This window comes from Triticum urartu, chromosome 1, assembly GCF_003073215.2.
Source record: "Triticum urartu cultivar G1812 chromosome 1, Tu2.1, whole genome shotgun sequence".
Lineage (NCBI taxonomy): Eukaryota > Viridiplantae > Streptophyta > Magnoliopsida > Poales > Poaceae > Triticum > Triticum urartu.
This window is the reverse complement of record NC_053022.1, coordinates 563,047,195-563,072,808: the sequence shown is the minus strand read 5'-3', so window position 1 is coordinate 563,072,808 and position 25,614 is coordinate 563,047,195. Positions and strand designations below refer to the sequence as shown.

Genomic DNA, 25,614 nt, shown 5'->3' with positions numbered 1-25,614 from the left:
ACTGGACTTTTTTGTTTTGTCGGAGGAGGCACCGTTAGAGGGGGCGGGCAAGTTGCAAGCCAGACAACAGCCTCACAACTGCAAGTGCCGCACCTGCCCGCAACTTGCATGCCCCCCAACATGGTTGCAACTCGACTTCTGTCGGAGGGGGCTCCGGTAGAGGGGGCGGGCCAGTTGCAAGGCCCGCAACAGCCCCGCAACTGCAATGTCGCACCCGGCCACAACTACATGTCTTCCAACCCGACCGCTACTTGACTTTTTTGTTCTGTCGAAGGGGGCGTCGGGAGGGGGTGGGGGCGTTGCAAGCCCGACAACAGCCCCGCATGTCCCTCAACATGGTTGCAACTTAACTTTTGTTTTTCAGAGGGGGCGTCGGGAGAGGGGGTGGGCCAGTTGCAAACCCGACAATAGCCCCGCAACTGCATGTCCCCCAACATGGTTGCAACTCGACTTTTATTTTATCAAAGGAGGCGCCTGGAGAGTGGGCGGGCTAGTTGCAAGCCCAACAACAGCCCCGCAACTGCAAGTGCCGCACCCTTCCGCAACTATTGTACCCAAGCTTTGGACCCGATTGGCGGTGGTGTGGACTTGTGGTGGAAAACACGCACGTTCCTCTCACTCAAAATAATCCAACTAATGAGCGCAGTTAGTGAAGTCATGCCTTTCCTATTTGAAATTCTCTTGTCGGACGAGTTAACCCACAATTCTTTGCATTGATACAACGCATAGCACATGGATATGTCAATGTTCTCGAGCTGGAGCCACTACTTAGCCAAATCCCATAGACTTTAAGTGAATCGACACTTGGAGAAGAGATGAACCACAAATTCCTACTCCCTCGTTTGCCTCTGACTAGGGCGACCAAGGGCGATTCCTCTACCTGCAACCGCCTCTGCCATTCCTATTTCCCCACCCGCCGTCGCCAGAGGATGCCGCGAGCCGAAGCCCGTGTGGTTGACGGCGGCGGCGGGGCCCATCTCTCGCGGCCTCCCCATTGCTTTGTGGGCGACAGGCCCGGTGGCGCCCAGTTAGATGCGCATCTGGGTGCACGGTGGCGGGACTCGGCAAGCGGTGATCGACTGTCGAGGTCAAGGATTGTCTTGTGGCGGCGATCTCCGGCCAGATCCGGGAGATTCCGTGCTTGCGGCCATGACCAGGATAGGGTCGCTGGCCTCGACCAGATCTGGCTGAGGCTGGTGTCTGGACATGTCCGTGATGTCCGATGGCTGGCTCCCGGTCATGCTCACTATGTTGCGGACGACGCGATGGAGGTTGTGGCATGTCAGCAACTGGGTGGATCTTGACGGGTTCTTTTGATCACGCTGGGATTCAACCATTCTCTCGTCCTTGACAGCGCGGGCAACTCCGGGGAGACCCTAGATCTCCTTGGGATCGAGCGATGGCAGTGCTTTTGCGTTGAGTCCCTCTCGAGGGCATCGTTTCTTGAGTTTGCTCCGGTTGAATGGACCAGTGGCGCCGGCGATACACGGTCTGGTGGAGCGACTGCCGATGAAAATCGCGCTGACTACGTTCATGGCGGATGATGGCGGCATCTCCGATATCATTTCCTTGTCGAGGCATTGTCGTTGCAGTTTGCGTCATCATGCTCGAGATGCTTCAAGGGAAACTCTAGATCTGGGTCTCCTGGATCGGACGATGACAACTCTCAGTGTCGTTCTCCCTCCCGGGGGCATCGTCTTGGAGCAAGTGCTGGCTGGAGGGGACAAGTGGAGGAGCGGTGTTACATCTACCGCAAGGTCGACGGCGGATCCTGGCGGCATGGGTTGTGGAGTTTCGGCGATGGACGTGTGTGGATTGATACGTGCACGATGGTGGTGTTGTCTGACGCCGTGGTGGCGTCGACGACAGGCTTGGCACGGTCGGTGAATCAGTACCTATTCTGGAGATGGATCGGTGGAAGACAGTGGCGGCGGCCTTTGAGAGTGCACCGGACCGGTGTGTGACCCAGTCCTGGCATTGTGGATTGGTTGGGGCATCCGACTTTATATGTTAGGCTTTGGTGCGATGTCTGTTTGATATCCGACTCGGACATTCGGCACCCCTTCATCAAGTGGATAGGAGTAGCGACAGGTCTTGTCAATATGGTGGCTTCAGAATTACTGATGTATTACTTTGTAAGATCTTTGTGAATAATTAATAAAATGGATGCATGCATCCCCAGATGCAGAGGCCGCGGGTATATCCCTCCTTTCTTAAAAAAAGTCACAAAGAAAAAAACTTAACCCTTTATAGTGCCCAAGCTTTCCAACCCGTCAGGTCCATAAGAGGCGTGGGGATATGTTCATAAGGGCATTTCTAACCGTCCTCAATAACCAATTAGGGGACTAAAATCCCAGTTTTACTTCTCTAACCGACACTTAGCTGATCCCCAACCGGCATTACTGGAGAAAAAAATATACTCAGCCGCGGCAAATCTCCCTATGTTTACTCCACCGCTCGGCAACCGAGTAACAAAAGCTCGCCCTCTCTTCCCCTCCTCTGCCTCCTCTTCCGCCCTCGCCCCACCGTTGACACGACCCCCACCCTTCCCCACCGCACCCTCTCCGGATGCGATGGCTGGAGCTCCCCCCTCCAATCCGCAGCTCGGATCTACGCTGCCACGCCCATGGTTCGTCCTCGAGCAGCGCATCTTTGAGCCGCCGCCGCTTGCCCAATCCGCCCGCTCATGTCCAGTTCACCGACTTCCTGGAGCTCCCTCCGCCGCGACCGCCACAGAGGACATACCTCAGCATCCGGCAACGGTCATGGGGGACATGGGTGGCGGATATCACCGACCGGGAGACCCACAAGAGAAAGTGGCTCGGGTTGTTCCAGATAGCGGAGCTCACAGCGATGGAGTATGACCGGTGGCAAGTACGGTTCCATGGCTCCGCCGCGCGACTCTACTTCCCATTTGGGAGGGCGTGGTTCACCTCGATCCGCCAGGATCGGGGGTGGTGAGCGCGACGATGGCTCGGGAGGACCGAGAGGCTCGGTAGTGCCTCGAGAAGGAGGCCGCCGACAAGGCATACATGGAGGACCTCCGCCGCCAGCACCCCAAGCTCGTGAAGGCGGAGTGGGCGATATTCCCTGACAATGGAGGGAAGGTCATCGTCATCTCCGACGACGAGGTGCGAGGCGGCGAGGAGGGTGGCAAGTGTTAGAATATATTGTATGTATATACGGTTGTGTACATATAAACCCGTATATACTCTTGATGTTGCGTGCATGGTCAACTTTGTAATCTGGTAGTTAGGTTTAAGCTTCGATCCTTATCTTGTAGATAGCTAACTTGAGGATCAAGCCTAACTAACTACCGAATCTTGTAAACCCTAGCCTATGGCTATATATAACACGCAACGCGTCCCTGCTAGGCATAAGCTTCAAGCCATCTTTCATGGTATTCAGAGCCTATCTCCTCTAAAGCACATCTCTCGTAGCCATGGCATCCTCAAGCTCCGCTGTCGCCGCGCCTGCCCTCATCCCCATAGCCAACCGACTCCATCGCTCCAACTTCCTGGTATGGTGCGCGCAAGCCATGGCAGCCATCCGTGGGGCGCAGCTCGTCTCCTATCTCGATCCAGATCGGGAGCAGCCAGAGCAGAAGCTCCGCGACAAGGACGGCAAACCAACGGACGTGCCCAACCCTGCATGCGACACCAACAAGGCTCGAGATTCTCAGGTGCTGAGTTTCATCTTCAACTCCATCTCAGCTCCTGTTATGGTTCAGGTCGCACACTATGACACGGCGGCCGAAGCATGGGCAGCCATCAGGGAGATCTTCATCTCCCAAACTCAGGCGCATGTCGTCAACACCAGAATCGCCCTCTCCACCACCAAGAAGGGCAACTCGACGATGTCCGAGTACATCAGGCGCATGAAGGCGCTCGGTGATGAGATGGCCTCGGTGGGCAAGCCGCTCACTAACGACGACATGGTGTCCTACATCCTGGCGGGACTCGACTACGACTACGTGTCCTTCGTCTCCACGATCTGCGCTCGCACCCAGCAAATCAAGGTGAGCGAGCTCTACTCGCAGCTGATCAGCTTTGAAAGCAGGCTGGCCATGTTTGAAGGCGGAGGGCAGTCCTCCCACTCCTCTACCAACGCCGTGTCTCGCGGCGGATGTGGTGGATCCAACCGCGGTGGTGGCTGCGGTGGCAACGGTGGCCGCAATGGAGGCGGCCGTGGCAATGGAGGCGGCGGACGTGGTCGCGACAGCGGCCGCGGCAATGGAGGAGGCCGCAACGACTTGCCTGAGGCCTTCTGCCAAATCTGCACCAAGCCGAATCACACGGCCATGGAGTGCTATCGTCGTTTTGATGTCTCCTTCAACAAGGAGAAAACTGCAGCAGCCGTCAACACCAACTCCTCCTACGGGGTGGACACGAACTGGTATGTGGACTCAGGTGCAACAGACCACATTACCAGCGAGCTCGACAAGCTCACCATCCGTGACAAGTACAATGGACACGATCAAGTAAACGTGCCAACCTTAAAAATATTCTGCATGTGCCCAAAGCCACTAAAAACTTGATCTCTGCTCATCGTCTAGCCAATGACAATCATGTGTTTCTTGAAACTCATCCTCATTTTTTCTTTGTCAAGGACAAGGCAATGAGGAAAAGCCTCCTCCACGGCAGGTGTAGAAACGGGCTCTATCCCCTATCACCAGCTCCAATAAGCTCGGGCAGACATGCACTTGGCGCCACCAAGATATCTCCATCGAGGTGGCACGATCGTTTAGGACATCCATCTTCGGCAATAGTTCAACATGTTCTTAGACACAATCAAATTTCCTTTTCTAGCAAAGAGTTGAATAAAGAGGGAGTGTGTGATGCTTGCCAACAAGGCAAGAGCCATCAACTTCCCTACCCAAATTCTAGTAGTATTTCAAAAGCTCCTTTAGAGCTAGTTTTCTCTGATGTATGGGGGCCTGCCCGAGATTCAATTAATAAGAAAAATTATTATGTGAGTTTCATCGATGATTTCAGCAAATTCACATGGATATATATCCTCAAACATAGATCAGAAGTTTTCAAAGTGTTTCATGAGTTTCAAGCACTAGTTGAACGACTTTTTGATCGCAAGATTATCACCATGCAAACGGATTGGGGCGGTGAGTATGAGCGCCTCAACTCCTTCTTTCGTCAAGTAGGGATCACACATCACGTATCATGCCCACATGCCCATCAACAGAATGGGTCAGCCGAGAGAAAACATAGGCACATTGTGGACGTGGGTCTCTCACTTTTAGCTCATGCTTCCATGCCCTTAAAATTTTGGGACGAGGCTTTTCTAGCTGCCACCTATCTTATCAATCGTACTCCTAGCAAGGTGATTAATCTTGACACTCCTCTGGAAAAATTGTTTCATGAAAAACCCAACTACCATGCCCTACGCACCTTTGGTTGTGCATGTTGGCCAAATCTCCGACCCTTTCATGCTAAGAAGCTCGAGTTTCGTTCAAAACAATGTGTTTTCCTTGGCTATAGCAATCTCCATAAAGGGTTCAAGTGTCTCGATGTCAAAGAAGGACGGGTCTATATCTCTCAAGACGTCATCTTTGACGAAACTATTTTTCCATTTGCCTCACTAAATCCAAATGCCGGCGTTCCTCTTCGTTCCGAAGTTCTTCTTCTTACTGAAACTGCTCCATCCGAACCTCTTGATCATGGGGGTGAACATACAGCTGATCTTTCGATTAATCTTCATAAAAATCCTGCTGTGAATTTTGGTGGAAATCCTGTTTTTGGCTATGATTTTATGCAGCAGACAGGCGTGGAACACGATGCAGATTCAGGTGTTGCGCCGGATCCAGCAGGCGGCGATCCCGGGGAAGATCCCCCCTCGCCTGCCGCGCCAGACGGTGGGATTCGCACCGCATCAGCCTCGGGAGCGGGCGATCCAGCGTCGCCACGACGCGTGTCCCCTCGCGGGCCCGCGGGCACAGGCGCTGTCGTGCACTCAGGGTCAGGTGGACCAACAAGCAGCGAGGCGCCGCTCTCCACACGCCAAGTGGTGCGGTCCCCTCCGCATGGTGACGCGGGCCAATCAGGCGCGTCGCAAGAGGGCGACAACATCCGTCTTGGATCTGCTGCTGCCGGCCCAGGTGCGGACGCTGGCGATGGCGACAGGATCCGCCTCGGATCTGGTGCAGCCGGGTCAGGTTCTGGATCCGCTGTGCAGGGCTCCAGATCCTCTGTGCAGTCGCCTTCTGCGATGATTCCTGCGTCACCACCAAGAACAAGATCTCAGCATGGTATTTTGAAACCAAAAGTACGTACAGACGGTACGGTCAGGTATGACAATGGGCGTCGTTTTGCTGGTCTTGTTGTCACAGGAGAACCAAATACCTTGGTAGAGGCATTGGAAAATAAAAATTGGAAAAATGCAATGAATGAGGAATATAATGCTCTCATGAAAAATAGAACATGGCACCTAGTTCCTCCAGCAAAGGGTAGAAACTTAATTGACTGCAAATGGGTCTATAGAATTAAAAGAAAGGCAAATGGAGAAATAGACAGATACAAGGCTAGACTAGTTGCAAAGGGGTTTAAACAAAGATATGGTATAGATTACGAAGATACTTTTAGCCCTGTTGTGAAAGCAGCTACTGTTAGACTTGTTCTGTCCATTGCAGTATCAAACAATTGGAGTCTTCATCAATTGGATGTGCAGAATGCGTTTCTTCATAGCGTTCTAGAGGAAGAAGTGTATATGATACAACCACCTGGGTATGAGGTAAAGGACAAGTATCATTATGTATGCAAGCTTGATAAGGCTTTATATGGTTTGAAACAAGCACCTAGAGCATGGTACTCTAGGCTGAGTGTAAAACTACAGAGACTTGGTTTTCGGCCATCCAGAGCTGACACATCACTGTTCTTCTACAGAAAAGGCAGAATCACCATTTTCATGCTAGTATATGTTGATGATATTATTGTTGCAAGCTCATCGCAGGATGCAACCAAGGCATTGCTTGAAGATCTAAGGAGAGACTTTGCTCTTAAAGATCTTGGTGATTTGCACTACTTCTTGGGAATAGAAGTAAAACGGGTTAAAGATGGCATAGTCTTGAGTCAAGAAAAGTATGTGTCAGATGTGCTAAAACGAGCAGGTATGATGAATTGCAAAGTGTCAAATATGCCTCTCTCAACTTCTGAAAAATTATCTAAGGAAGAAGGAGAGCCTTTAAGTGCTGAAGATTCTACAAACTATAGAAGTGTTGTAGGTGCTTTGCAATATCTAACACTTACAAGACCTGATATATCTTTTCCTATCAATAAAGTATGTCAGTTCTTGCATGCTCCCACCTTTGCACATTGGACAGCAGTGAAAAGAATCCTAAGATATTTAAGAGGTACTATGAGTACAGGGTTGAAAGTCACAAGATCAATGTCAACTTTGGTGAGTGCATTCTCTGATGCTGATTGGGCAGGTTGTCCTGATGATAGAAGATCAACAGGGGGCTTTGCTGTTTTCTTTGGACCAAATCTTATATCATGGAGTGCACGGAAACAAGCTACTGTATCAAGATCAAGTACAGAAGCTGAGTACAAAGCTTTGGCTAATGCCACGGCAGAGTTGATATGGGTTCAAACCTTGTTGAATGAGCTACGTGTTAATCACTCTCCTGTTGCACGGTTGTGGTGTGATAACATTGGTGCAACATATTTATCAGCAAATCCAGTGTTTCATGCTAGAACCAAATACATTGAGGTAGATTATCACTTTGTGCGAGAAAGGGTAGCTAAGAAGCTTCTTGATATTCGGTTCATTCCCACTAATGATCAAGTTGCAGATGGTTTCACTAAAGCCTTATCATGGCGCAAGGTAGAAGAGTTCAAGAACAATCTCAACTTGGTGAAGTTATGATTGAGGGGGTGTGTTAGAATATATTGTATGTATATACGGTTGTGTACGTATAAAACCGTATATACTCTTGATGTTGCGTGCATGGTCAACTTTGTAATCTGGTAGTTAGGTTTAAGCTTCGATCCTTATCTTGTAGATAGCTAACTTGAGGATCAAGCCTAACCAACTACCGAATCTTGTAAACCCTAGCCTATGGCTATATATAACACGCAACGCGTCCCTGCTAGGCATACGCTTCAAGCCATATTTCAGCAAGGAGGGCGGCGGGGAGGAGGAGTTTGACGTCAAGGAGTGGCGGAGCATCTTCCCAAACTGCAATGACGATGGCACCGGCACGGACCCATGTCTCACCGACGATGGTCTGTCGAGGAAGGATTGGCTCAACCTCCACTATGGCCGATGAGTAGTCTAGTGTAGTTTAAGTTTACTAGTAAGTTTGAATTTATGTTTAATGTTCGGTTGTCAAGACTATGTTGAACGTATGTTTAAATTTATGCAAAATTCGGTTGAAGCTAAATTGAATGTATGCAAATTTATGTTTTATTTTGCTAAGTCTAGGGGATCGGCTAGAACCGACCAAAACTTAATGGAGTATAAATACCCCAGTAAGGTTTATTAGGCCGGATATTCCTTTATTTTATAGGGGATCGGTTAGAAATGCCCTAAACTAGTATAGATTTGTTTGAACTTAAACTAACATGAAATTGTCCCATTTATGGATATGTGTTCAAATACATGTACACATGACTGTTGCCACCATATCTGAAAGTCAGCATATGTCATGCATACACAAGTGATCATACATTTACTAGCTCGCAATACTATCATATCGTCCCTGCTAGTAAGTAAACGCTCGAGCAGATGAAGACGCTCCTTATTTGATATATGGATACAGACCATATATATTTGGTTTCTAGAGTGACAGACACCGTTTTGACCGCCACCCCACAATATTCACCTCAAGGATAGCCGCTGCCACCATCACCATTTTGACCGGCTCCTCCTCCGCCGTTGTTGTCGTAGCCACCACCGTACCCAGGCCCATATCCACTATACCCGTCTGGACGTTGCGCAGGCATCGTTTCTTCTGCATGGATGCAAAAGAATGTCATTATTATACATATAGACATAGCACCTGCAGGCTGCATACAACTTAGCAATATGTCCTATTCAATTATTCAATTAACTAGCAACACTACATGTTCTTAACAGTTTTGCGGTATCAGTTTGCATACCACCTACTGCATGCGCTACATCCTGGGAGACGAGCAGGAGAGCGACCAATACGACGCCAAGGAGAAGTGGGTACTTTGCAGCCATTTCTATGCTTCTTGATAACAAGTTCGATGGAGCTTTGCAAGCTTTGTCTGGGAAGATAGCGTCCCAGCTATGCCCTATTTATAGAAGGGCCGGCACATGCATGCAAGTTCACCGATGCTGTTAGAATTTGAACGAGCAGGGTATGTGTGCATCTCACTCTCAACTTTTCGTGTTAGACTTCCCTAAAGGGCATGGCACTCCCATGCATCTATCAGCAATTTACCTGTGACGGAGGTTATAGGACAACATCCTAATTAATATCGACTAGTAAAGAGAGATAGGCTCTACGTCGAACTCCCTTTTTACAACATTGTCTGTCTGGTTCATAAAGAAACATTTGTGAATAAAAATAAAAGATGTCTTCGCAACAAAATCTTGAACACAAGAGAAAAAAAAATAACTATTAAATGTGTACAAAGAGAGAGAGAGAGAGAGAGAGAGAGAGAGAGAGCAGAAAATCACATTGCGGCAAAGCATGAGTTCAGCACTAGTTTTTCAAATTATCGTTTATATAAATTTCAAAGGATCTTTGTGAGATACCCAGACAAATATTGATGGTGTGTGGGTCGATCTAGGACTTCGGGGCTTTTTGGAAGGATGAGCAAGTGTGAGAGAGCCAAGCCGGTGATGGGGTTAAGGAGGAAGAGAGTTCATTAGGGGGTTTTAATTGGAATGGCTGAATCTTTCTTACTCTCCTTCAGAAAAAGGTTTGATTTAGGCGTTCATTCTCTACATTGTACCTTAGGCCCTAACTTCCTCTAATGGAGTGAACTAAGTCTGGCTTAGATGGTTCGGTTCATTATGGTGGAACCAACCGAGCTGGTTTCAAGTCCTAGAGTGACATGGGTACTAGCATATTATTTGTGAATTATTTTTTTCAGGCTTTCTGGTGCAATTTTTTTTCTCAGCGGGTAAGCATGTCCGTAGAAATTAGCCACGTGTGGAAGGAGAGATATGCTGGTCTCATTTCATTAGCAAGACAAAGAGTCACCTGCTAGTCACTCCGACTCCAAGGAGTCATATTCTTTTTTGACGCTCCCAAGAGTCGTATTCACTTCATACACAAAGTGTTGTGCATATAAGCTACTATCCCTCTCTCAGTTTACAGGGCGTGCGCGTGCCTCTAGGTCGTCAATTTGACCAACCTAATATAAGTCATATATTACAAAAAATATATCAATATAAACTTCAGATGTTTTATTTTCAAATCGTATAATTTTTGTGTTGTATAGTTTATATTAAGGTGATAAAATTGGTAATCTAGGTTACGCGTAGGACTTGTAAACTGAAATGGAGGTAGTACTTGAAGTTAACAAACACCTTGCATGAACATATACTCGCTCCTTTCCGGTTTATAGAGCTTATCTCAAAATTTGAGTTGTTTCCGTTTTATGAGCTTAATTTGGTTGTTTCCCCTCACATGTTCAGATTCCAAGGTGCATTAAATCATTGCATGCAAGTATTAAGAGAAAATTGACCAATGCATGTACTTTATGCATGCATGCATTGCAATTAATACATTGGTAAACATATTTTTTTAAGAAAAACAAAAGATTAATTGGGTGCTTTTGCAAACTACAAAAAGTATTCCACCACTCATCATCTACCTTGGTTGGTGAGATTTTTGAATTGAGCCTTATAAACTGAAAAGGAGGGAGTATACATCAGAGATTTTCTTCTCAATAAATGATAAACAACAAATGGCCATGGGTTTTCCTCTGCATCTTTTTCTAATGATCTTTTTCGTTGAGATGGAGTCTTTTTCTATTAGTTTTAATATGACCAGAAGCGTGTCACTCAGGTAAGGTTATGATAGCTCTAGAATTAAAAGTGCTTATTGTGTCGTGTGATGACCGCAAGACGACTAATATCAACGCTACAGTTGGGTTGACGTAAAATATATACAGAAATTTAGCACATCCAGTTGCGCTCCCAACCTGTATAAATTCAACATACTTTCATTGGTGTAACGACATACAAGGACACCCACACAACTAGCTAACATGGCAACTGTATCCTCGGCATGCATTTCCATGGCTGTACTACTACTACTCCTACTACTTTCATTCATCTCATGTTCTTCTCCGAGTCCAACCGCCGGCAACGGCAGCGATGCTGATCGCACCGCCTTGTTATCTTTCAAGGTCCAATTTTCTGACCCCTTTGGCATCCTTGCCAAAAACTGGACCACGGAGAGTTCTTTCTGCCACTGGGTGGGCGTCACATGCAGCCGCCGCCGACAGAGGGTCACTGGACTGTCACTGCCATACAGATCCCTCCATGGACCGATCACTCCTCTCTTGGGTAACCTCTCTTTCCTTTCTTTCCTAGACATCACCAGCGCCAACCTCACTGGCTCCATCCCAACTGATCTTGGCAATCTACATCGTCTCAGATATCTCCTTCTAGGTGAAAATAGCCTATCAGGTGCCATTCCTCCTAGCCTAGGAAACCTGGCAGGGCTTAAGGTCTTTGATTTACGGCACAACCAACTCTCGGGCCAGATACCTCCAGGGTTGTTGCTGCATCTGAACAACCTTAAGGAGATTTATCTACAAAGAAATTATTTGAGTGGGCAAATACCACCTTATCTGTTCAACAACACTCCTTCCTTGAGGTACCTCAAATTTGGAAACAATAGTCTATCAGGTCCTATACCAGATGGTGTTGCCTCCCTGCCCATACTTGAGATCTTAGACATGCAGTACAATAAGCTTTCCAGCCTAGTGCCAGAAGCTATCTACAATATGTCTAGACTACACGTCATGGCACTCGCTGGCAATAGGAACCTAACCGGGCCAATACCAAGCAATCAAACATTCAGCCTCCCTATGTTGCAATTTATTTCTCTCGCACAAAATAGATTTACTGGTCAATTTCCAAAAGGTATTGCATCATGCCAATACTTGAGAGAGATTTATTTGCATACCAATTCTTTTATGGATGTTGTGCCAACATGGCTAGCTAAATTGACGCACCTTGAAATAGTTTCCTTGGGGGGAAATGACCTCATTGGTTCAATCCCACATGTTCTTAGCAATCTCAGCAGTCTTACAGTACTAGAGCTCTCTTTTGGCAACTTGAAAGGAAATATTCCACCAGAAATAGGAAAACTCCAGAAACTTTCATATTTGCTTCTTATGGATAATCAACTGTCTGGCTCAGTACCGCCAACACTTGGAAATATTGTTGCTTTGAAAAAGCTTGTTCTATCACACAACAAATTAGAGGGGGGCATGGGCTTCTTGTCCGCTCTTTCTGGATGTAGACAACTTGAACGCCTTATCCTGAACTATAATTCTTTCATAGGTGCCCTTCCAGACCATGTGGGGAATCTCTCAACAAAGTTAATTAGTTTCATTGCAAATCAAAATAAATTAACAGGTAGGCTTCCATCAACAATTTCAAACTTAAGTAGCCTTGAACTGATAGATCTTGGATACAACCAACTCACTGACTCAATTCCAGAATCAATCACTATGATGGGAACTCTTGTGTTGCTTGATATCTCTAACAATGATATTTTAGGCCCTATGCCAACAAAAATGGGTATGCTTTTGGGTCTAGAACGACTATTTCTTGAAAGAAACAAAATATTTGGCTCCATACCAGATAGCATTGGTAATCTTAGCAGGTTAGAATACATTGACTTGTCCAATAACAGGTTAAGTCAAACACTACCGGCAAGCTTATTCCAACTTCAGAAACTTATCCAAGTAAATCTTTCTTATAATTCAATAGTTGGTGCTCTGCCAAATGATGTTGCTGGGCCAAGACAAATCGACCAAATTGATATTTCATCCAATTCCTTGAACGGGAGTATCCCAGAATCATTTGGTCAACTTAATATGCTAACCTACCTAATTCTGTCACACAACTCATTCGAAGGTTCAATTCCTAGCACACTTGATAAGCTAACTAGCTTAACCTCATTAGATCTCTCCTCCAACAAACTCACTGGTGTCATTCCCATGTTCCTTGAAAACCTTACCGACTTGTCTATGTTGAACCTCTCCTACAATAAGCTAGAAGGTCAAATACCCGAGAGAGGTATTTTCTCAAACCTCACGACACAATCTTTCATTGGGAATACCGGGCTTTGTGGTTCTCAACGTCTTGGATTTTCTCCTTGCCATAAAAAGTCCCACCCTTATAGTAGTCTTCTTCTCAAATTTCTACTCCCAGCTATCCTGGTAACTTGTAGCGCCCTTGCTATTTTTTTGTACCTAATGATTGAAAAGAAGCATAAGAATTTCAAAGCTCACGGCGATGTGGTAGATGCCACAAGCCATCAATTAGTTTCCTACCATGACCTCGCCCATGCCACTCGGAATTTCAATGATGATAACATGTTAGGGTCTGGAGGATTTGGAAAAGTATTCAAGGGACAACTTAGTAATGGTTTGGTTGTTGCAATAAAGGTTCTTGACATGAAGCTTGACCATGCCATCAGAGTCTTTGAGGCCGAGTGTCATGTGCTCCGCATGGTGCGGCATCGTAACCTCATAAAAATACTCAACACATGTTCAAACATGGACTTTAGAGCATTGGTTCTTCAGTTCATGCCCAATGGCAGCTTGGAGACACTGCTACATCGTTATGATGGCGCAATGTACCTAGGATTCATGGAGAGGATGGATATCATGCTCGATGTGTCATTGGCAATCAATTATCTCCACCATGAGCACCACGAGGTGGTTTTGCATTGTGATTTGAAGCCTAGCAATGTGTTATTTGACATGGACTTGACGGCGCATGTGGCGGACTTTGGCATTGCAAAGATGCTATTAGGTGATGACAACTCGATGATTGTTGCTAGCATGCCTGGAACGGTTGGTTACATGGCACCAGGTACATTGCTAAAATTTGTTATACTGTTTGCTAATTATATTTCATTAATTGTTCTTTAGAGTCTTTACATATTTTTCTCGTGTAGAATATGGGTCTATGGGAAAAGCATCACGTAAGAGTGATGTATTCAGCTACGGAATCATGCTTCTTGAAGTTTTCACTCGAACGAGACCTATGGATTCTATGTTTGTGGGAGAACTAACCCTTAGAGAGTGGGTTCGTCAGGCATTTCCTGCAAATCTTGTCCACGTCGTGGATAGCCATCTACTGCAAGGCTCATCGCCTTCCATCTGCGACTTGAATGAAGATTTTCTTGTACCGATATTTGAGTTGGGTTTGCTCTGTTCTAGCCATTCGCCAAACGAGAGGTTGACGATGAGCGATGTGGTTGCGATATTGAACAAGATCAAGGTGGCATACACCAAAAGGATGTCAGCGAAAGAGAGTGTGGATTGGTAAATCATCTGCACTTGTGTATCTGTCTTGTTCCTACTCTGAGAACATCCATCAACGGCACTAGATAATCATCTACACGTGTGGATGTTGTTGTTGTTTTTGTTGTTGTTGTTGTTCTTGTTCTTGTTGTGTGCTACACGCTTTTTGCTCCATAATTTGATGATCAAGGCTTACATATATTTTTTTCTTGGTGATATGAAATCCGTTCAAAGCAACTTCCCTTATTCATCTCCTTTTTGGACTTTCGTTAAAACCTAGGGTTGACACTAATATGAAAATTGATTCGTGCAAGTCACTTGTATGAAAAACTTTCATGGTCCTTGGTCCTTGTTCTTCTAGATTTGTTTCGATCCCTTCGGGTTTCAAGAAATCAGGCGTCGGCTTCTGGGTTTGGATCGGCAACTTGCTTTTGCGCATATGTTGCACGGCTCGTCTTCATAGGTCAACACGGTGCATTGGCGTTGCATTACTAGTACGAGCAGTTGGTCAGTGGTTTTTCTAGATCGTTGACGGTAATGATTCTTTTTTTTTTGCGGGATATCATTGTAAGGGCATCTCCAATGCCGACCCTCAAACGCGGTCAAAGTAAGAAAAACCCTCTGAAAGAATTTCCATATTGACCTTGGACATATAAAAGTTCCAAACTGAATCTCTTTAGAAAGAGGATCTTTTGTCTCATGGTAGCTTGCTCCAGCCCCTTACGAAACATCCTTATTGGGTTAACCATACACTTCACATGTTTCTAGCGACTCACATGGCATCATCAAATGATATAATTCTTGGATAAGAATCTACACCGTACTAGAACACCCTTGTTGGCGATTCTTTACTGCGACAGCATCTAGGGTTCCTCAAATAATGCGATATCTCACACCGGGCTCGCCTTTGCCTTTGATTCTTATCTTTTGCATGAGATATAAATAAGGAATTCCAGACATCTCGGTAAACCAAAAACAGTCTAAACCAAAGAAGATGCTCTTATGTAACCAAGGGAAAGGACTGACTAGCCTCTAAATTTTCAGAGAATTAATAGACTCTTTCTTTACACATTTTTTAGTAGGGAAATACAGTTGTAGCCAAGAGCCCAAGACACGATGATAAATACCGACGATTTTGTTGTACAACAATTTGGAAGTTGAGATGCATGTTGCAGTCAAGTTGACATCATGTCATAACCTGACGCTCAATGACACAATGAAAATCATCGACCAATTTTCTTGTACGAACAATTTGGAAGTTGAGGATGCACGTTGGATTCAAAGTAAGTATCGTGTCAAAACCTGACGTTTAATCATAAAGCTGTACGCATATATCGTCGCATGCTTTTCCTTTCAGTGACCACGTCTTTCAGGCAGCGAGGGTGGTGGCTTTGACAGGAAGCCGAAGCATCAATGGGCATGGGAATGGAGGCTCTAAGACGCCTCCGTACACTAATACAGTAGTATAAGATTAAATCAAACTGCAAAAATGTCTTACGTTAGTTTACAGAGGGAATATGTATAAACAGCACGTGCGGAGAAAAGGTGGTTTAGTTTTTCCATGTGCTGCAAAATCTCGCTCCGGAAGAGGATTTAGCAGAAGATCTCGTCGCTTTAAATTGCTTTTCCACTTTTACCCGGTATCATTTTCAATCTTTTTCACTTTTTATTAGACTACTTTTCTAATTACTACTCTCTTCGTTTCATAATATAAAAGCGTTTTTAACACTAATATGATGTCAAAACACTTTTATATTATGGGACTGAAGGAGTATGTAAAATAATAACGAGCTTGTGTATTTTTACGTACATGTAACTAAACATATCTGTAGAGCATGCGTACATCTGGTAGTTACTGCTTACTTACTGATTGGCCGTTGACAGTTGTCACCGAGCTCTGGCAATTGTACACATGATGATTTTTGAATAGAAATGTACGCAAATTAAAGGCCAGCAATCACTAGTAGAAAAGAGGGCTTTGGTTCGGGCTGGGTCAGCCCATTAGTCCCGGTTCAATCCAGAACCGGGACCCATGGGGGCATTGGTCCCGGTTCGTGAGGCCACGGGTCTGCCGGGCCTCGTGGGGGCATTGGTCCCGGTTCATCTGGCCCCTTTGGTCCCGGTTGGTGGGACGAACCGGAACCAATGGGCCTCGCTCCTGGCCCACCATCATTGATCCCGGTTGGTGGCTTGAACCGGGACCACAGGCTTCCCTTTAGTCCCGGTTCATGCCAAGAACCGGGACCAATGAGGTGCCTATATATACCCCTCGCCCGCGAGCAGAGCGCTCCAGTGCTCTGTTTTTCTCTGGCCGGCGAGGGGAGGGCTTTGTGGTGCTCTAGCTCACCTCCTATGTACATGAGGTGTTCGATGAAATGCCCGAGCCACACTAGTTAAGCTTTCTCCTGTCGAAACTCGACCTCAAAGCTCCATTTTTCTCGAGATTTGTCTAGATTTAGCGGCCCGTCACGTCCCATTCCCGTCTTCACCACCGTCGATCGCCCGCGCCGATCTCGTCGCCGGCACCACCGTGGTGAGCCTCTTGTTCTTATCTTCTTTCTGAAAGAAAAAAAATCTTACTTTAGATAGATACTTGTCTAATTTTCTTACTATTTTATTGCTTGTTATTATATAGTGCGATGGTTTTGGTATCAGCCCCCGTCGGCCCTCGTCTTGTCTATGATTCGGATGTGGTATATATTATCTTTTTATAACTATTTGGTTCATTTATTGTTTATGACAATTATGCCTACCAACGTGACATAGATTTTATTTATGTAGGACGTAGTTGAACCGGAAATTCCAAGCGACCCTATTGTCGAGAGATTAAATTTAGTTGAAGAAGAAAACAATTACTTGAAAGAAAAAATAAAGGCCCTCGATAAAGCAACGGTCACTTGCTACTATCTGTAAGTAGTACTACTTCTGTCATTAAGTCTCTCTATATAGGTCATCTCTTTCATTGCATGTATTTATAATTATCCTCACTATATTTTGCAGATTGAAGATCGCCGAATTGAAGAAAAGACAAATCAGTGATATTGGGTTCATTAACACAAATCTCATAGATGCAAGTGAGGTTAAATATCGTGCCAAAGATACCGAGGCCAACTTGCTACGATCATTGGTAATAAATGAAAAGAAAGATATAATACTCTTTCCTTACAATTTCAAGTGAGTGTTACTGTCTTGTGCATATTCGATTTCCCTTATTAGTCCACGTTATAGTAATGTAATTGATGAGTTATGCATGCGTGCGTAGCTTCCACTATATTCTCCTAGAGATTAAGCTTGAGCAGGGACTAGTAACCGTCTTAGACTCGAGACGAAAAGATCCCCAGGACTATGCGGACATGACTCAAATGCTCGAGAAGTAAGTTAAATCGATCATTATCCACCATATCAGCAACTTTGTTCATTTCCTGATATCAAGTAATTGTTTTCTTTGTCTGCCAGGGTTTGGAGAAAATTCACCAAAAAAGCTCCGGGACTGCCGAAGAAGCTGCAATTTAGACACCCGAAAGTAAGTACTATAGTAACATGTTCCGCGCATCTCCTAGTGATTCAAGCGCTAGTTTCATCAATACCATTTGGCATGCTTGCTTATTGATACGTTCATTTTGCATCATGCTTTTATATCGATATTTATTGCATTATGGGTTGTTATTTCACATTATGTCACAATACTTATGGCTATTCTCTCTTATTTTACAAGGTTTACATAAGGAGGGAGTGTTGGAAATATGCCCTAGAGGCAATAATAAAATGATTATTATATTTCCTTATTCATGATAATTGTCTATTATTCATGCTTTAATTGTATTATCCGGAAATCGTAATACATGTGTGAATACATAGACCACAATGTGTCCCTAGTGAGCCTCTAGTTGACTAGCTCGTTGATCAACAGATAGTCATGGTTTCCTGGCTATGGACATGGGGATGTCATTGATAACGGGATCACATCATTAGGAGAATGATGTGATGGACAAGACCCAATCCTGAACATAGCACAAGATCGTATAGTTCGTTTGCTAGAGTTTTTCCAATGTCAAGTATCTCTTCCTTAGACCATGAGATCGTGTAACTCCCGGATACCGTAGGAGTGCTCTGGGTATACCAAACGTCACAACGTAATTGGGTGACTATAAAGGTATACTACGGGTATCTCCGAAAGTGTCTGTTGGGTTGACACGGATCAAGACTGGGATTTGTCACTCCGTATGACGGAGAGGTATCTCTGGGCCCACTCGGTAATGCATCATCATGAGCTCAAAGTGACCAAGTGTCTGGTCACGGGATCATGCATTACGGTACGAGTAAAGTGACTCGCCGGTAACGAGATTGAACGAGGTATTGGGATACCGACGATTGAATCTCGGGCAAGTAACGTACCGATTGACAAAGGGAATTGTATACAGGGTTGCTTGAATCCTCGACATCGTGGTTCATCCGATGAGATCATCGAGGAGCATGTGGGAGCCAACATGGGTATCCAGATCCTGCTGTTGGTTATTGACTGGAGAGCCGTCTCGGTCATGTCTGCATGTCTCCCAAACCCGTAGGGTCTACACACTTAAGGTTCGGTGACGCTAGGGTTGTAGAGATATGAATATGCAGTAACCCAAAAGTTGTTCGGAGTCCCGGATGAGATCCTGCACATCACGAGGAGTTTCGGAATGGTCCGAAGGTGAAGAATTATATATAGGAAGTGCAGTTTCGGCCATCGGGAGAGTTTCGGGGTCACCGGTATTGTACCGGGACCACCGAAAGGGTCCCGGGGGTCCACCGGGTGGGGCCACCCATCCCGGAGGGCCCCATGGGCCAAAGTGGGGAGGGGAACCAGCCCATAGTGGGCTGGTGCGCCCCCCTAGGCCCACCCCATGCGCCTAGGGTTGGAACCCTAGGGGTGGGGGGCGCCCCACCTGGCTTGGGGGGCACTCCACCCCTTGGCCGCCGCCCCTCCTAGGAGATCCCATCTCCTAGGGCCGGCGCCCCCCCTAGGGGAGCCTATATAAAGGGGGGAGGGAGGGGGCAGCCACACCTTGAGTCTTGGCGCCTCCCTCTCCCCTGCTTCACCTCTCCCTCTCGCAGTACTACGGCGAAGCCCTGCTGCGGTGACGCCCTGCATCCACCACCACGCCGTCGTGCTGCTGGATCTTCATCAACCTCTCCTCCCCCTTGTTGGATCAAGAAGGAGGAGATGTCACGCTGACTGTACGTGTGTTTAACACGGAGGTGCCGTCCGTTCGGCGCTAGGATCTCCGATGATTTGGATCACGTCGAGTACGACTTCCTCATCCCCGTCCTTGAATGCTTCCGCGCGTGATCTACAAAGGTATGTAGATGCAATCCGATCACTCGTTGCTAGATGAACTCATAGATGGATCTTGGTGAAACCGTAGGAAATTTTTTGTTTTCTGCAACGTTCCCCAACAGTGGCATCATGAGCTAGGTTTATGCGTAGTTCTCCTTGCACGAGTAGAACACAATTTGTTGTGGGCGTAGATGTTGTCAACTTTCTTGCCGCTACTAGTCTTATCTTGCTTCAGCGGTATTGTGGGATGAAGCGGCCCGGACCGACCTTACACGTACGCTTACGTGAGACTGGTTCCACCGACTGACATGCACTAGTTGCATAAGGTGGCTAGCGGGTGTCTGTCTCTCCCACTTTAGTTGGAGCGGATTCGATGAAAAGGGTCCTTATGAAGGGTAAATAGAAGTTGACAAATCACGTTGTGGCTATTACGTAGGTAAGAAAACGTTCTTGCTAGAACCCTTTTGCAGCCACGTAAAACTTGCAACAACAATTAGAGGACGTCTAACTTGTTTTTGCAGCAAGTGATTTGTGATGTGATATGGCCAAAGTTGTGATGAATGATGAATGATATATATGTGATGTATGAGATCATGTTCTTGTAATAGGAATCACGACTTGCATGTCGATGAGTATGACAACCGGCAGGAGCCATAGGAGTTGTCTTTATTTTTTTGTATGACCTGCGTGTCATTGAGAAATGCCATGTAAATTACTTTACTTTATTGCTAAACGCGTTAGCCATAGTAGTAGAAGTAATAGTTGGCGAGCAACTTCATGGAGACACGATGATGGAGATCATGATGATGAAGATCATGATGATGGAGATCATGGTGTCATGCCGGTGACAAGATGATCATGGAGCCCCAAGATGGAGATCAAAGGAGCTATGTGATATTGGCCATATCATGTCACTATTATTATTTGATTGCATGTGATGTTTATCATGTTTTTGCATCTTGTTTACTTAGAACGGCGGTAGTAAATAAGATGATCCCTCATAATAATTTCAAGAAAGTGTCCCCCCTAACTGTGCACCATTGCGACAGTTCGTTGTTTCGAAGCACCACGTGATGATCGGGTGTGATAGATTCCAACATTCACATACAATGGGTGTAAGACAGATTTACACATGCAAACACTTAGGTTGACTTGACGAGCCTAGCATGTACAGACATGGCCTCGGAACACAGAAGACCGAAAGGTCGAGCATGAGTCGTATAGAAGATACGATCAACATGAAGATGTTCACCGATGTTGGCTAGTCCGTCTCACGTGATGATGGGACACGGCCTAGTTAACTCGGATCATGTTATACTTAGATGACTGGAGGGATGTCTATCTGAGTGGGAGTTCATTGAATATTTTGATTTAGATGAACTTAATTATCATGAACTTAGTCTAAAATCTTTACAACATGTATTGTAGATCAAATGGCCAACGTTGTCCTCAACTTCAACGCGTTCCTAGAGAAAACCAAGCTGAAAGACGATGGCAGCAACTATACGGACTGGGTCCGGAACCTGAGGATCATCCTCATAGCTGCCAAGAAAGATTATGTCCTACAAGCACCGCTAGGTGAAGCACCTATTCTCCCTGCAGAACAAGACGCTGTGAACGCTTGGCAGACACGTACCAATGATTACTCCCTCGTTCAGTGCGGCATGATTTACAGCTTAGAACCGGGGCTCCAAAAGCGTTTTGAGAGACACGGAGCATATGAGATGTTCGGAGAGCTGAAAATGGTTTTTAAGCTCATGCCCGGGTCGAGAGATATGAAGTCTCCGACAAGTTCTTCAGCTGTAAGATGGAGGAAAATAGTTCTGTCAGTGAGCACATACTCACTATGTCTGGGTTACATAATCGCTTGACTCAGCTGGGAGTTAATCTCCCGGATGACGCGGTCATTGACAGAATCCTTCAGTCGCTTCCACCGAGCTACAAGAGCTTTGTGATGAACTTCAATATGCAGGGGATGGAAAAGACCATTCCTGAAGTATTTGCAATGCTGAAATCAGAAGAGGTAGAAGTCAAAAAGGAACATCAAGTGTTGATGGTGAATAAAACCACTAAGTTCAAGAAAGGCAAGGGTAAGAAAACCTTCAAGAAGGACGGCAAGGGAGTTGCCGCGCCCGGCAAGCAAGCTGCCGGGAAGAAGCCAAAGAATGGACCCAAGCCCGAGACTGAGTGCTTTTATTGCAAGGAAAGTGGTCACTGGAAGCGGAACTGCCCCAAATACTTAGCGGACAAGAAGGCCGGCAAAACGAAAGGTATATGTGATATACATGTAATTGATGTGTACCTTACCAGTACTCATAGTAGCTCCTGGGTATTTGATACCGGTGCAGTTGCTCACATTTGTAACTCAAAGCAGGAGCTACGGAATAAGCGGAGACTGGCGAAGGACGAGGTGACGATGCGCGTCGGGAATGGTTCCAAGGTCGATGTGATCGCCGTCGGCATGCTACCTCTACATTTACCTACGGGATTAGTTTTGAACCTCAATAATTGTTATTTAGTGCCAAGTTTGAGCATGAACATTGTATCAGGATCTCGTTTAATACGAGATGGCTACTCATTTAAAGCCGAGAATAATGGTTGTTCTATTTATATGAGAGATATGTTTTATGGTCATGCTCCGATGGTGAATGGTTTATTCTTAATGAATCTCGACCGTAATGCTACACATATCCATAGTGTGAGTACCAAAAGATGTAAGGTTGATAATGATAGTCCCACATACTTGTGGAACTACCGCCTTGGTCACATAGGTGTCAAACGCATGAAGAAGCTCCTTGCAGATGGACTTTTGGAGTCTCTTGATTACGAATCATTTGACACGTGCGAACCATGCCTCATGGGTAAGATGACCAAGACTCCGTTCTCAGGAACAATGGAGCGAGCAACCAACCTATTGGAAATCATACATACTGATGTGTGCGGTCCAATGAGTGTTGAGGCTCGTGGTGGCTATCGTTATGTTCTCACCCTCACTGATGACTTGAGTAGATATGGGTATATCTACTTAATGAAACACAAGTCTGAAACCTTTGAAAAGTTCAAGGAATTTCAGAGTGAGGTTGAGAATCAACGTGACAGAAAAATCAAGTTTTTGCGATCAGATCGTGGAGGAGAATACTTGAGTCACGAATTTGGCACACACTTAAGAAAAAGTGGAATAGTTTCACAACTCACATCGCCTGGAACACCTCAGCGTAATGGTGTGTCCGAACGTCGTAATCGCACTCTATTAGATATGGTGCGATCTATGATGTCTCTTACCGATTTACCACTGTCATTTTGGGGCTATGCTTTAGAGACTGCCGCATTCACTTTAAATAGGGCTCCATCGAAATCCGTTGAGACGACAGCGTATGAATTATGGTTTGGGAAGAAGCCTAAGCTGTCGTTTCTAAAAGTTTGGGGATGCGATGCTTATGTCAAGAAACTTCAACCTGAAAAGCTCGAACCCAAGTCGGAAAAATGCGTCTTCATAGGATACCCTAAAGAAACTATTGGGTATACCTTCTACCTCAGATCCGAAGGCAAGATCTTTGTTGCCAAGAATGGATCCTTTCTAGAGAAGGAGTTTCTCTCGAAAGAAGTAAGTGGGAGGAAAGTAGAACTTGATGAAGTATTACCTCTTGAACCGGAAAGTGGCGCAACTCAGGAAAATGTTCCTGTGGTGCCTGCACCAATTAGAGAGGAAGTTGATGATGATGATCAAGATACTTCTGATCAAGCTCCTACTAAACTTCGAAGGTCCACAAGGACACGTTCCGCACCAGAGTGGTACGGCAACCCTGTCTTGGAAATCATGTTGTTAGACAACGGTGAACCTTCGAACTATGAAGAAGCGATGGCGGGCCCGGATTCCGACAAATGGCTGGAAGCCATGAAATCCGAGATAAGATCCATGTATGAAAACGAAGTATGGACTTTGACTGACTTGCCCGATGATCGGCGAGCCATAGAAAATAAATGGATCTTTAAGAAGAAGACAGACACGGATGGTAATGTGACCATCTATAAAGCTAGGCTTGTCGCTAAGGGTTATCGACCAGTTCAAGGGGTTGACTACGATGAGAAATTCTCTCCTGTAGCAAAGCTGAAGTCCGTCCGAATCATGTTAGCTATTGTCGCATACTATGATTATGAGATATGGCAAATGGACGTCAAAACGGCATTCCTTAACGGTCATCTTAAGGAAGAACTGTATATGATGCATCCGGAAGGTTTTGTCGATCCTAAGAATGCTGACAAGGTGTGAAAGCTCCAACGCTCGATTTATGGGCTGGTGCAAGCATCTCGGAGTTGGAACATTCGCTTTGATGAGATGATCAAAGCATTTGGGTTTATGCAGACTTATGGAGAAGCCTGCGTTTAAGAAAGTGAGTGGGAGCTCTATAGCATTTCTCATATTATATGTAGATGACATACTTTTGATGGGAAATGATATAGAGCTTTTGGACAGCATTAAGGCCTACTTGAATAAGAGTTTTTCAATGAAGGACCTTGGAGAAGCTGCTTATATATTAGGCATCAAGATCTTTAGAGATAGATTAAGACGCCTCATAGGTCTTTCACAAAGCACATACCTTGATAAGATATTGAAGAAGTTCAATATGGATCAGTCTAAGAAGGGGTTCTTGCCTGTGTTGCAAGGTGTGAAATTGAGCTCAGCTCAATGTCCGACCACGGCAGAAGATATAGAAGAGATGAGTGTCATCCCCTATGCCTCAGCCATAGGTTCTATTATGTATTCCATGCTGTGTACCAGACCTGATGTAAACCTTGCCGTAAGTTTGGTAGGAAGGTACCAAAGTAATCCCGGCAAGGAACACTGGACAGCGGTCAAGAATATCCTGAAGTACCTGAAAAGGACTAAGGAAATGTTTCTCGTTTATGGAGGTGACGAAGAGCTCGTTGTAAAGGGTTACGTCGACGCTAGCTTCGACACAGATCTGGATGACTCTAAGTCACAAACCGGATACGTGTATATTTTGAATGGTGGGGCAGTAAGCTGGTGCAGTTGCAAGCAAAGCGTTGTGGCGGGATCTACATGTGAAGCGGAGTACATGGCAGCCTCAGAGGTAGCACACAAAGCAGTCTGGGTGAAGGAGTTCATTACCGACCTAGGAGTCATACCCAATGCGTCGGGCCCGATGACTCTCTTCTGTGACAACACTGGAGCTATTGCCCTTGCCAAGGAGCCCAGGTTTCACAGGAAGACCAGGCATATCAAGCGTCGCTTCAACTCCATTCGTGAAAGTGTTCAAAATGGAGACATAGAGATTTGTAAAGTACGTACGGACCTGAATGTAGCAGATCCGTTGACTAAACCTCTCCCTAGAGCAAACCATGATCAACACCAGAATTCCATGGGTGTTCGATTCATCACAATGTAACTAGATGATTGACTCTAGTGCAAGTGGGAGACTGTTGGAAATATGCCCTAGAGGCAATAATAAAATGATTATTATATTTCCTTGTTCATGATAATTGTCTATTATTCATGCTTTAATTGTATTATCCAGAAATCGTAATACATGTGTGAATACATAGACCACAATGTGTCCCTAGTGAGCCTCTAGTTGACTAGCTCGTTGATCAACAGATAGTCATGGTTTCCTGGCTATGGACATGCGGATGTCATTGATAACGGGATCACATCATTAGGAGAATGATGTGATGGACATGACCCAATCCTGAACATAGCACAAGATCGTATAGTTCGTTTCCTAGAGTTTTTCCAATGTCAAGTATCTCTTCCTTAGACCATGAGATCGTGTAACTCCCGGATACCGTAGGAGT

The 25,614-nt window shown here is 45.6% G+C and overlaps 1 protein-coding gene and 1 pseudogene across 2 annotated transcripts; both read left to right on the top strand.

The window, feature by feature from the left end:
* The first annotated feature begins 3,916 nt into the window (after positions 1–3,916).
* On the top strand, positions 3,917–4,055 carry LOC125533320 (annotated as a pseudogene).
* A 7,100-nt stretch (positions 4,056–11,155) lies between these two features.
* Positions 11,156–14,720, top strand: LOC125530620 (LRR receptor-like serine/threonine-protein kinase EFR). 2 transcript variants are annotated; one of them, XM_048695009.1, is made up of 3 exons: positions 11,234–11,502; positions 11,594–14,049; positions 14,135–14,720. In XM_048695009.1, exons 1-3 carry the CDS (start codon positions 11,423–11,425, stop codon positions 14,506–14,508), a joined length of 2,910 nt encoding a protein of 969 aa, XP_048550966.1. In that variant the 5' UTR covers positions 11,234–11,422; the 3' UTR covers positions 14,509–14,720. The 2 variants fall into 2 exon arrangements, with proteins under 2 accessions (XP_048550960.1, XP_048550966.1); XM_048695003.1 differs by having other exon boundaries at positions 11,156–14,049.
* The last annotated feature ends 10,894 nt before the right edge of the window (positions 14,721–25,614 follow it).

Bases quoted from the DNA above. Each gene is read 5' to 3' on its own strand.
- LOC125530620 (XM_048695003.1), top strand. From the start codon at position 11,202: ATGGCAACTGTATCCTCGGCATGCATTTCCATGGCTGTACTACTACTA. The intron at 14,050-14,134 runs GTACATTGCTAA...TTTCTCGTGTAG, and splicing joins GGTTGGTTACATGGCACCAG to AATATGGGTCTATGGGAAAA.